The sequence below is a fragment of the Coffea eugenioides genome, chromosome 11 (assembly GCF_003713205.1).
Source record: "Coffea eugenioides isolate CCC68of chromosome 11, Ceug_1.0, whole genome shotgun sequence".
Lineage (NCBI taxonomy): Eukaryota > Viridiplantae > Streptophyta > Magnoliopsida > Gentianales > Rubiaceae > Coffea > Coffea eugenioides.
Window position 1 is genome coordinate 33,684,629 of NC_040045.1, and position 13,474 is coordinate 33,698,102.

At 33.4% G+C, this 13,474-nt stretch overlaps 1 protein-coding gene across 1 annotated transcript; it reads right to left on the minus strand.

The window, feature by feature from the left end:
• Positions 1-5,719: 5,719 nt before the first annotated feature.
• On the minus strand, positions 5,720-7,780 carry LOC113753848 (UDP-glycosyltransferase 83A1-like). Its single transcript, XM_027298111.1, has 2 exons — positions 7,022-7,780; positions 5,720-6,699 (listed from the first exon to the last, which is right to left on the minus strand). The coding sequence occupies exons 1-2, from the start codon at positions 7,500-7,502 to the stop codon at positions 5,813-5,815; spliced, it is 1,368 nt and encodes a 455-aa protein (XP_027153912.1). The 5' UTR covers positions 7,503-7,780; the 3' UTR covers positions 5,720-5,812.
• Between the last annotated feature and the right edge of the window lie 5,694 nt (positions 7,781-13,474).

Genomic DNA, 13,474 nt, shown 5'->3' on the forward strand with positions numbered 1-13,474 from the left:
AGGACAAGGACGCTGCCGACAAACATGTAAAGACCAATCAGAGGTTACTATCGGCAACCTTTTCTGATTTGCCAGCTCCCCTCTTCGAATGGGAGAAGATGGCCCCTGCCCCCGTCCCTCGTCTTGACGGTGCGGCCATTCACATTGGCCATCTCCTTTATGTCTTTGTCGGATACGTGACCATTGATTATGTAAAAGCTTCGAGGAAAAGGTTGTCCGGACGAAATTGCCCTTCAAAAAATTACCATTCATCTCTCCTAACGGCATAAGTAGACGGAATGACTAAAACGGCACAGATTTACTAGTTTAATGATATTTTTGGCTAATAAAAAAGTTTAGTTATCAGAACCGGCACCTCGCAATAGTTTAGTGACATTTCGCGCAATTTGCTCAAAAAACTTATACAAGACAAACTTCGCCAAAAACTTGTTTGCCAAACAGAGTCAATACTGGAGTTAAAAAAAGATTTAGGTATTAACATGAGAACTAGTTAGGCAACAACTGAATATTTTGCTTGAATTTTTGAAATAAAGAGAAAGAATGAGAAGGACAAAAAAGTAAAATAAAGTTAGTGGATTCGCTTAAGGATTAATATTCTATATTTTATATATTGACAACGTACACACTGTCAGTTTTGGATAAATGACAACTATGTAAAATTTATATTTGGAATCGAACTTTTACACGTAAATCATAAATCTAACAGCAACGATGTATACATTGTCGGTGCATATAGGATTTATTCTTCCCTTAACCACCCCTGAATATTTTAGTTTTCAATATGCATTTAGATTTAAATGAGTCATTCGAATCCATCAAATCAAAACTCGCTAAATAAATAAGGCTATGTAGCAATGTATAAGCATAACAAATAATCTAAAATTGGATTTAGCTTGAAAAAAATACACGTGACATGCATTTGGACTAGTATATCTACTTTCAATAAAGAAAATATTAAACCTTTTTTGTACTATCTCCACAATATATAAAGTTAAAGATTAGGAGCTTTATCATGTAGGTTTTACACACGTTTAATATTTTCTAAACTTTCATTTATGCCCTTATTATTAAGAGTATTTAATTTTTCTTCAGATAAAAAATTATGATTTCAAGGGTAGTTGTGTCAATTAATTAATTACACTCCCTCCTGTTTTAAAATATGAACTTAAATTATGTTAGTAATTGGCCAATTGAAATTAATTACCAAAAAAAATCACCATATCATAAATATCCTTTACAAAAACTAATTTTCATGAATAATATTTTTACAAAAGACCATAAGTTTGATTACTTGTGCACACCTAGAAAGTGTCTTACGCACTAATATGATATTAAGTACCAATTGTTCGTTGACTTTTCTTGCAATTGATCATTGATTCATTTTGCATACTCTCAAAACATTAAGGTTAAAAAAAATTACTCATAGTTTGAGAATTGCATCACATATTTCATGAATTTTCACAAAAAATTTATCCACACAAAGATACTGCATGCTGCTGTATTTCTTTCAGCATGCAGCATGCAAATGGAGGAGCAAAGTGAGGAAGTAAATATTGTCTTCCCGCATTGAATTTGTCTACAACTACAAATTTGGCTGTGCTGTAATAACAATAAGCCACCCACTTCAGCGGTTAGGAGCCTTCCCAATTACTACGATGAGGGTCTACAATCAGTGGAGACAACGACAGATACAAAGGGGGTGGCCAGGGCAGCCATCTCCAAAATTTTCGAAAACGCTATATGGAGCATTAGATTTAAGTTTTTTTTTTAAAAAAAATTATTTAACATATCTACCTCCTTTAATTTCTCTTTTAAAACATGTTTTGTAATACCTCACTCTAGTTTCCTTATTTAAATGTCATTATAACTTTAGTGTATTTAGTATATCCTTACATTAGCTAAGGTAAGGAAACAAATAATCGATAAATAAAAGGAAATTCAACCATGTCTAGAATTATATTTATATGTAATCAACTTGATGCATTAGTCAAAAACCAATACCCAATGATTCAATTAGGTCAAAAACTAACATCCAAAGGAACAAGCAAGTATTCATCTTTCCTTCAAGAAAATTCTAATTTTTTCTCCTTTACAATTCTATTATATTTTGATTCACAATCATTAATTTATGACTTAGATTTTTTTATGATTATTAATTTGTCAGCTGTTCTTATCTTAAATTTGTATCTTTGAATTTTTGTGTTAATTTGTATAGGGTTAATGTCTATTCATGAATTTGGTTAATGTTTATGTGATTTTGGTTCATGAGTTAATTTTCGTGTTTTACATTATGCTTTTGTCTCTTATTATTAAAAACATTTAGTTGTTGGTTATAGTTTATTAAACTTTGGTTTTAGGACTCTGATTTCAAGTTAGTATTCATCATTTGTTTTGATAATTGTTTATTATTTCATTTGCTTCCTTTAAACCAAAATTCTACGTGTGTCCCTGAGTGGAGTCATGACTTATAGCTAGTGGAAATAGGATTACAAACTTAATATGATGTTATTAATATACAAATTAGAAACTTTATTTAAGATTATGTTTTTTTTATCACGAGTATTCTTTTGCATTTAAATTTTAAGTCATTTTAGTGGTAACTAAATTTGTGTCGTAATAGCTCCAAAATAATTGTATCATAGTAGAGACATCTAGAAGGTAATGTCAGGTAAGTTGGTAATTTATCATAATATCGAGGGCAATGTTAAAGGAAAAAGACATTTTCTAAATTTCAGGGGTGACAACTTTCCACCTAATCTTTAAAATTTGCAAAGTTGAACGTAGGCCTATCAACGGTTCGGGTCTAGATCCGGACTTGGACCGGATCCGTGAAATTATTGCGGGTACGGGTAGGGATTTAATTCCGTTATTTGGATCCGGATCCGGATCCGTTTTGTCAAACAAAAAAACGGGTCGGGTATGGAATATAGTATTCCGGCTCGTATTAGATTCGGATCCGGATATAAATGGATTAATAATTTAAAATATATATATTTATCAATATAATTTGATTAGGGTAATGTATTTGAGTAAAATCAATTTGATTTCTTTTCTTTTTTTGTTTTTTTTTGTGTATATTGTTAAAAATTAGTTTACAAATATATTTTTTCTCATTTTTATTAGAAATTGTAAGTTTTGATAAATTTTTTCGGGTAGACCCGACCCGAACCCGAGACCCGCCGGATCCAGATCCGGGACATAGAGTAAAAGACCCGTCGAGTAAACGGGTCGGGTCCGAGTCCAGATCCAAAATAATGAATTTCGACCCGGACCCGGCCCGTTGACTGGCCTAGTTGAATGGGGCAATTTTCAGCTCTCACAAAGCATGGCTCCGTCCTTATCTACTACAACAAAAATTGTATACGCTAGTGACAAATGTTTGGCACTTTCTCGAATCATTATTATATAAAAAGTATGAGGAGGCTTGCAAATACGGAGTTTAAGAATGTAAGCATATTTTAATCTTAACTTTTGCTATGACAAAATTATCCTCATGTCCTTTAATTAGAGTTGTTACACACCTTTTAATTAGAGTTATTGCATTTCAACCACGACACTAATAAGAAAAAAATGAAAATTTTCAATAAATTACATCTCAAAACTATCGATAATTAAGATTTAAAACTACCCATCTACAACTATATTCACCAATCATTTCTCTCATCTCCAATTATTGTATGTGTTAAAATTATCTACAATCATTATATTATTATGTGTGATAATTAAAGTTAACTAGATTTTATATACGTATTGGTTTAGAAGAAAATCACGAGTGATAAGAAGACAAGATGTCATAAACAATCAATGGAAAAATAAAATGTTAAAATTGATGATTAAATTCACTACATTATATCATATTAATTAAGAAAACTCCCAAAAAATTTATCGATAATTATAAAAAATTCTAACAAAAAGGTTTACAACTACCGAAATTGATAAAAATTTGTTCTATCCAAATTAGAATGTTTTAGTTTATACTTTGCTCAAATTTTGTTGCATGCACTGGTTTGACACAGCATAGAGAATTTCCCCTGTTTACTATCACAATCTAAATAAAATATGCAATAATTTAGTTTAGATATTGTGTCGATAAAGAAAACAAATTTTACTTTTTTTTTGGGAAACCGTGCTATTATACCTGGCAATTGGACGGGTTAGACAGGTTTTGAGCGGGTTAATATTGAGTTTTCATTTAAATGGGTTACACCCAACCCGCGCCAACTTTAGATTGGGTTAATTTTAGGTTGGATCATATTGGGTCAACTCAAACCCATGACCCAAATATGACCCAATATATTAATTAATAGATTTTGATACATAAACTCTCTCAAATACATTTTCACATACAATAAAAAAATTTTCACACAAATAAACACATTTTCACATAAATAGACATATTTTCACACACTAAAACACTCACAGATACAAACACACGCTCACTTCTTAAGCTCTTTTGAAATATTTTATTTTTACACATACAAACACACTAAAATACACTTGTGGGTTGTTAACTTACCATACTTTGTGGGATCATTAATCCTATCAAGGAGCCAATCATAGAAATTGGAGTTGCAGTATTTGAAACCCTTGAGCAGGAGTACAAGACTGGGGAGGACAGCCTGTAGAGCATTGTTATGTGCAAATGCTAGAGCACTAGCTTGTTCAAAACAGCGAGCATGGTGGCCTTTAGGATTGAGAACTCTGAGGGCTGGCAAGCAACCCAAGGGGCATAAGCTCAGAAATCCAAATTTTCTGGCTCCGCGATAATACAGCTCCTAAATTGAATAAAGCACGTGTTTACTTTCATTATTATTTCTTGTTTCTTGATTTTAATTTGTTAATTTGTTTTTTTAACTTAAGTTGGGTAATGGATGTCCAAAATAAATATCCAAATCGTCCAAAATATATGTAAATTTTTATTACGCAACTCAAAATTCACCCAAAATCCAACTTACCCAACCCAACCACTCAAATTAGTGGATAAATTGGGTGGATTGTTGGATTTTGGGCATAATTGCCAGATCTGCGTGCTATCAAACGCAACACTGCTATTGAACAAAAGTAAAATATACGCTAAACTCATAGAGGCCCCACATCAGCTGTCCCCTGGTTCATCCGGTGGCCCTCATGACAGGCCCCTCATCGACCTCTCCGGCTCTCCCTACCTCACACTGGTAGCCCAATTGCCATGGCGCGCCTGGTCTCTAGTCACTAATTTCAGTCAGCCAGTAACGCGAACCAAATTCTACTTGGCCTGACAGAGACATTTTACCCGTCCATTGATGTTGGGTGCCAAAGGCATATACCTTGAGAGGGGAAGATGCTTGAACAGAGGACTTGTGTTTACTAGGAGTGATTATATTTCAAGATCTCTCAGCAGAACCTTTCAATTTAGCAGCTAAAATTACAGCAAACGTTGATGAGTATTCATGTATTGTGCTACCATTCTATCTCATATCCATTTGATTGCAACTAGATGGGAAAAAAACTATCATCTGCGGTGTAGCATTTTCATTCGAAAGGACTGTTTCTACACTCGTGGGGTTACACTTGATTACCAATGCAATCACTAGTTTAGAGAGTCATCACTGCAAGTACGAACCACAAATAGGAGAAACTTGTTAAAGGAAGAAATTGAAATAGGAAATAAAAGCAGAAAATATTAATAGTTAGTCCTGCTAAGAAAAGAATACAAGAGGGGCCGGTCATAGACCGAGGCTTAGCTAAGAAAAATTCCGGGTTGATTGAAGGAAAATCACATATGAAATATGCTAGTAGCAATAAGATGACATTGTTTTGATACATAGTTGTTCTAATCATCCTTAATCCACTTGACTAAGTTGTTGAAATTCTTGCCAGAACATCCATCTTCTCCAAGACTATTCATAACCTTTGCTTTCAAATCCAAGGCCCGCTCCCTGTAGCCTTTAACTGTGACTAGCTGCTCAATTTTGTTCTTAACTTGTCCTTGTGCAACGATTCCATTTTCATCTTTTTCCAACCCTAATCCAACCTTCCAAACATCACATATGTAGCTTCTGTTAGTGAACTGGTCTGCAAAGTAAGGCCAGCAGAGGAATGGGACACCATTGCTTACACCTTCCATTGTAGAATTCCAACCACAGTGGCTGAGGAAGCAGGCAACTGAAGGATGAGCCAGGACCTGTTGTTGAGGTGCCCAACTGGCTAATCTTCCTCGTCCTTGTATTCGATCTCTGAAACCTTTTGGATATGCACTATCTGTTTCTGCAGTTAAATTACGCCTCACAACCCAAAGGAATGGCATATTGGTGAGTTCAAGTCCCAGAGCCAGTTCTTGGAACTGTGTGTGGTCAAAAACTGAGGTGCTCCCAAATGCAACATAAATGACTGATTGGACTGGTTGTTTATCAAGCCACGCCAAGCAATCCCAGTCTTCAGGCCAGTAGGAACCAACTGATTTTCCAAGCCGGTTGCTAGCTAGAAGAGGGCCAATTGGCAACATTTCTGGAAATAAGGTAAAAACTGATGCCTCTAACTCATTACTCGAGTTGCCGATAATCCAATCAGCCATTTTTAATGTTCTGTTATTTTTTGCCAGTGCATCAAAAACAATACCCTGTGTGGTCGCATCACCGACACTGGCCCAAGCAAAGTGTTCAGAGTCCATGGCTAATATGGCGGGTGATAACTGAACCATCTGCTTCTTCATGATAGTTCCTGCCACAAAATTTGCCTTAATATCAATTTTGATAAGCATTTTGTTCTGGCAATGCATTTTTTTCTTTGCTGCAAAAATTTCCTTGCATCGATGAAGACTAATTCACTTGATATGTTTTTCAACTTTCAACTTATTTTGCAACACCCAAATGTGCACCACCCTGTTTCCTATGAGTTTGTTACTTTGCTTGCATTATGATTTTTACCTTCATAGGTTCCAATTCTAATCAACTTTATATTGTTTTACCGTTTTATGACTACAAAGAAGTAAGTGCCTATAAGAAAATGATGAACTGAAGTATTATGCTGTGATGAGTCTTACCAGAGCTGTCTATGATTCCATCATCAATGAGCTTTGGAATATTGAGTTTCTGAGCGTATACAGCTGCTGCTGCTGGCCAGAAGGCTACTGCCCTGACTCCCATTTTCTTCGCAACCTCCAGTGCCAAACCCAAGAACTCATCAGCAATAATGCATGTGATTTTGTCACTTTCAGATTGATTTATCTTCTCAATTAGAGCCTCCAGCTTTGCCGGCATAACACAAAAAATCGCCTTCATTAACTTCCCCGCATCATTTCTGTCTTCCCACGATTCCAGGCCATCTGGGATGGATACCAGATGCATCATATCAGGCACATTTTCTTCACCAGATAACGATTCAATGACTCGTTTGTGATCAAATTCTGTGTTCACAAATGTAACCTTGATACCATGCTTCACTAGGCATAAGGCAAGTTCCATCAGGGGAAGTACATGACCTTGTGCTGGATAAGGTATGGCTAGAACATGTGGACTGCCCATATTGTTTCTACAACACTATACTACCATTAATCTCCATATATGGCACAATTCATCTGTTTTCTTATTAAGGAGAGAACCCATGGCACATTAAATGGCTAATCACTAATATGTGGTCAAGTTTTCCAGAGCCTGAAAGAGGCACCGTTTTTCTCGAGTGCACCTTTCTTTGTCTTGATTTTGGTATCTGTCAACGTTTTTCATAATCTTGGAATTGTTGCTAACCAATACTTTTAGATTGAAATGAAAACTGAAGATGGATTGCAAGGGACAGATTGAGATTGGAGACTGTTTTATTATTTTAATTTTCTCCATAATTGAAAGGTAGACAAAAAAAAAAAAATAGTCAGGAGATGTTAGACATGATTTAAAGGGTCTTTTTTTTATTTATTAGAAAAGCAAATTTTGCTATTCTTGCCTTTAGTTGATAAGCAGTTTAGGTTAAGAGATAATTCTGCAATTGGAATTTGCTAGTAGACAAAGCTAAGTACGAAAGGGATGGGATGTGAATTTCGCACCACACAATGACTGCTCATCTCAAGGACCGTCCTTTGCCTGTCGACGAAAACCAGACGATACATTAGAACCAAATTGGGTGAAATTAGAACCACATAGCCCCTGTCCCTTATTCACATGTCCAAAAATATCAAAAATGTCCTAACAATCACAACGAATGGCTTGGCCAAGGATATCAAAATGGCAATGGCATTCCAAAACATCATAAAGGCCTGACAACAGCAATGGCAGAAAATTACAGTCCATCTCCTCAGCCCTCAGCTGTTGAAAATGATAACGAATGGGTTGGCCAAGGATATCAAAATGACAACTTTGATTGATGATATTAATAGCCTCAGAGCTTTATTCCAGAAATGCTCCTTTAGTTTAGATAGAAAATTAGATTCTAAATGTGAATGGATTAATGATCATGCTTTAGGCATATCTCAAGATGAGGAATTAATCAATCCTCAGTGTGTCTAACACTTTTTGTATAGAACTAGTTGAACCTTTGCTCATATAAGTGTATATTTTTGCCAATCAATACAAAATCTACCGTTGCAGAAAAAAAAACACTAACAATCACAAGTATTGCACCAAATCCGATGAAAGTTCAACATATTCCCTGTCCCTTATTCACATGTCCAAAATAGTGTTTGAATATTGAGCACTAAAAAATTTAACACCTGTTGAAGTTAAAGGATGGCAGCAAAAAATACCGAAGGTAAGAAAGACTAAGCACTAGTGAGAAACCTCCGCCGGTAATTGGTATCGCTACTACCACACGTCCTCTGCTGGAACTGGAAGCTGCAAAATCAGCCATAATCAGCCGTCAGCTGCCAAAACCCATGTTTAAGCTATAAAAGTTCATCTTGAGCAATTTACCAGTTCTTCCATTTCATGCATGATACAACTACCTTCTGCTCACAGTATAGCCTCTTAGTAAATGCAACGTGATATATAGATATTACCCAAGAGAATTGAAGTTAGTGATGACTTTTCAGCAGATTTCAAGTAAGTGCATTTAAGTCCGAAGAAAAAAAGAGCAAAATTTCTGTTGCGGTACAAATAGGTTTGGCTGTCATATTTCTTTTTTTTTTTTTCTTTTTACCCCGCTGCATTCCTACCCTCAATATCAGACACAAAATTCGAATCCTAAATCTGACAGTTGAAAAGACTTCAAGAGCCCTCCCTGACACTTGAATATGATCAGGTTTGGCAGCCACTTAATAGCATCATTGGATCTAAACCATCCCATAACTTCTAGGACAACTTGAAGGCCATACGAATCATGCTGTCATTATTTCTAGGACAACTTGATGGCCATACAAATCATCCAATTTGTGTTGTGGTTCAAATTAATATTTAGTTCCACAACAGATGTTTCTTACTTTTTTTTATCTTCCTAATATACCTGCACTAATTATGATAATAGCTTAACTATAGAGGACAAAATTGTCATTTTCAATAAACATGGTGAAATAATATAGTCTTACTCTCCTATCAAAATATGAATTCTTAATCTTGAATCTTAACATATCAAATTTGGCTGAATCAAAACCCAATCAAACTCTACAAGAACCAATTAAATCAGCATAACTGTCCCCGAACAATGGCATCAAAAAGAAAGAAAAAAGGTAATATTTAAAATGATCTTATCCGAAATACAATTTCATAGAGTCATACGAATAAAATAAATAGAGATACGGGACAATCCATGTTGACAATTGAAATCCACTTTCTTAGATGAAGTTATAAAGAGGCCACTTCCTCTGATATTGTTTATGATTTCAACTTACGATTTCTCCCTTGAGACAATAATAAAATGATTGGAAACAAAATGAATGCTTCCATAGTTATGATCCGAGAACACATTCCACTAAGTAAAAAATTTATGCCTTCACTATGAGAAACCTCGGCGGAGCATAATACTATGCCATGGCAGGACCAATACAACATCATTGCATTTTAATTTATTTTTAATTGAGTTTTGTTTATCGATTTGATAGGTATATATTTTATGCTTGACCATCTATGGGAGTTCAAGGGCTCCTGTTATGTATATTTAGAACAAAGTATTCCAATAGGAGTCAGCCATATAATCTAGTCTAAATTTGGCAATATAAGAGAAGTGATAAATCTATTGCTATATATTGCTAAGAGGTATAACATAGAAAAGAATTTATTGGTTAAGAGGTATTCATAGGGTAACTTAGGTATAATTTAAATATTTTAGCGAGTGCTCATTGGATACTCATTAGAAAAATCCTTCAAAAATTATTATTTTAATGAAATTGTTTAAGGCACACATTTTTATCTTCATTCATTGCTAAGTTAACCATGTGGTGGTCATAAACCAATGCATAGTAGCTCTATTCATCAATGTTGTCTTGGAAAAAATAATTAAGTGGTTAATTCATTAATATTATCCCTCTGTACAGCTAAAGCAAACAAGTAGGAAGTATTGATGTAGTTAAAATGACCGTATTCATAACTGTGTTCAAAGAGTTTCATGAAGATGGTCTAAAAAATGCAAAAAAAGAAAAACAAAAGATGGTACCATTTAATAATATCCCCAATATGTAAGTGATTGATCAGACATATGAAGTGCTTTCCAATTTCAAAATGAAAACTAGGAGAAAAATGCCTCACATAACGTTTTCTCAAGTTCGTAGTGGATACAATTAGCAATTGCAGCTTAGAGAAGAAAAGATAATTGAAGATTTGTGTTTGTGTCGGAATGTCGTTCCAATCTTAGACCTCAAAAAGTTTCTTAACATATCCAGACCAGTAATTAGATCTGTCAAACAGGGTTTGTGAAGTAGATTTCAGTAAGCCCGAACTTGGCTCACAAATTAATAGTGTTTCGGGTTTCGAGCCCAAATTAGAAGGCTTAAGTTTAGCTCATATTTTACATGAGCTTAGGGATCAAATCAAACTCCGCCCAAGCCCATGATTAAATACATAAGCCTTAATTGGGTCAGGCCTTATATATATATATATATATATGTATATTTATATATGGGTAGGCCTTAATCGAATCTAAGCCTAGAAAGGTTCAAACTCGGTTTATACTTAATTTGAGCCTAATATTCAGGCTAAAGTTTTATTCGACCCAAGTAAATATTTGGCTCAACAAGCTTTTTTTGGACCAGAGACAGTCCTATCAATAATAGGTTAAAAATTATTAAAGTTGGATATCATTATATATAAGTTTCCAATGATATTCAACGTATTGACTCTAAACAATTTACAGGACTAACAATAAGATAGTTATGGGTTCACATAAATAATTATACAGACTTAAGATCATCATGCCTGCCAAAAAAAAAATTTGGTTGAAAATTTTTTTAATTAGTTCCTAAAACCTAATATTTTTCCCCTTTAGAAGGTGGTCAGAATTGGAGATTAAATCTAAATTGACTCTTTTTTTTTGTGAGAGACATAAATTTAGCAATTTAAATATGAAATATGTTAAAATCCTTGTGGCAACATATTAGGAATGTTTTGTGCTATTTTCTCTATGAGAAAAGAAAACACAAATGTTAGTTTAGATTCAATCTAATTAATTATATCCAACTCAAATAACTTCTATCTTATGGCAATTATTACTCATGCCCAATAAGAACACTTGCTTAATTACCAAAAAATTGTTAATTTGGTTCTTAAAATAATTTTCTTAATTGTATACATGCATCGCACGTGCTTTTTGTCAATATCCTAAATATATTAGTCTTTAGATCTAAATTTTTTTTGTGAAATTTTGATCATCAACGTCATAATATAGTACTTTTATGTTATTTATTTTCTTTAGCCAGTTACTTTTAAAAAGTTTATTAATGGAAAGGGACAGAAAGCATTCCAATGTAGTTAACATATATCTTAGGATCAAAAATTGAAATCATGAACCAAACATTTTTTTATAAACAAAGCAATATAGTTAAGATAGAAAAATAAACATACACGTAATTTGAATTCTTTGTATTCTTTGTATTGTTATTTTTGTCAATAATGAAGTATAAATGATCCATCATAACTTTTTTTTTTTGAACTTGTACATTCTAACAATTGAAATTTCATAGATAGAAATAATTGGACTTTTTCCATTTTCCTTTGCTTTTGTTCATATTTTTTAGCACAACCCAATGCAAAAAAAAGTAACAAGTCTACTTTTTTCATATGAGCGCAATTGTTTTGGTTTCAGTAGTAGTGTTTCTGATGATCATAGAATTGGAATGCGAATTGTGGCTAATTAACAATTTTAATCTCAATTTTTAGTATATTGGAGTGTTTTGTTTTTTGAATTGCTAGCTTTTAATCTATAACTACTACCATTTTTGTCAATTATTAGAATGCAATAAATCTATCTAATTACAATTGTCACTATAAATGAAATTTACTTAAGTTTAAAGCTTTTCATTTCATAACCGCTATCATTATTCACTGGTATTTCGATACAATAAATATATGTAATCATTAGAAAACAAGGGTATTTTGGACATCACTGAAAACAATAAGGATATTATTCTTCATTTTAAGATTACTCTTATTATCATTTTTGTTTTATCATTGGAGGTGACTTCTACAAGCGGGGTTGTATGGATTTGGTTTGGTCAATGCAATACAAATGAAGCATTATTATATCACTTTCGATAACAATGTTTGTCTTCCCTTGGACTTTAGTGATCAAAATTGGGATTCTAGTGATTTGGATGTTATCTTTGGTATCATTTGAATTGTATTTCCAACTTTTTGATTCATTTGCTATTCAATTTATGTCATTTTATGTATAATTTTCAGTTTTTTCAGTTTTTCTTATTTTGAGGGGTTGATATTAATGATAGTAATGGTTTGTATGATGCTATTTCAAATTTTCTTTTTCAATTGAATATTACTCTTTCAATTATAAATGTGTTAGAACTTTTTGTACATTGAAATTCCATTTGGTGCAACATGAAAAATTCTTCCCCTTCCAAATTTCATCGAGTAATGTGTCTTAAATCATTTCACTGTTTATAACTTATAGAAATGTTTCTTTCTTAATCAATATGATATGATGCAATATAGTGACCTTAACAATCAACCATTATTTTCTTCTAAACCACCCACAATTAAAATTATATGAAACTTTTAATCACAAATTATAAATGGCATAATTGAAATAACAAAAACTAAATTCACAATAATACTTACACTCCAAAGTACCAAAACTCATGGTACTTTTATACAGAGTATATAGATTTCTCCAAATAAGCTCTTGTCACTGAAAGTAGAGATTAAGGTAAAAAAGAACAGATGAAGTTACCTTTTCCTTTCCATGCGTTTCATTTGTAGTAAATCAAATCTAATGTGAAAGAATTTGTTGCTTTTAATTTTGGGAAACTGTGTTCTAAATCAACCACAGCATTGCTGTTGAACAAAAGTAAAATGTAAGGTCAAAGTATAGAGGCCCCTCATCGACCTAATCCCTGCTCACCCAG

Bases quoted from the DNA above. Each gene is read 5' to 3' on its own strand.
- LOC113753848 (XM_027298111.1), bottom strand. From the start codon at position 7,502: ATGGGCAGTCCACATGTTCTAGCCATACCTTATCCAGCACAAGGTCAT. The intron at 6,700-7,021 runs GTAAGACTCATC...ATTTTGTGGCAG, and splicing joins TGGAATCATAGACAGCTCTG to GAACTATCATGAAGAAGCAG.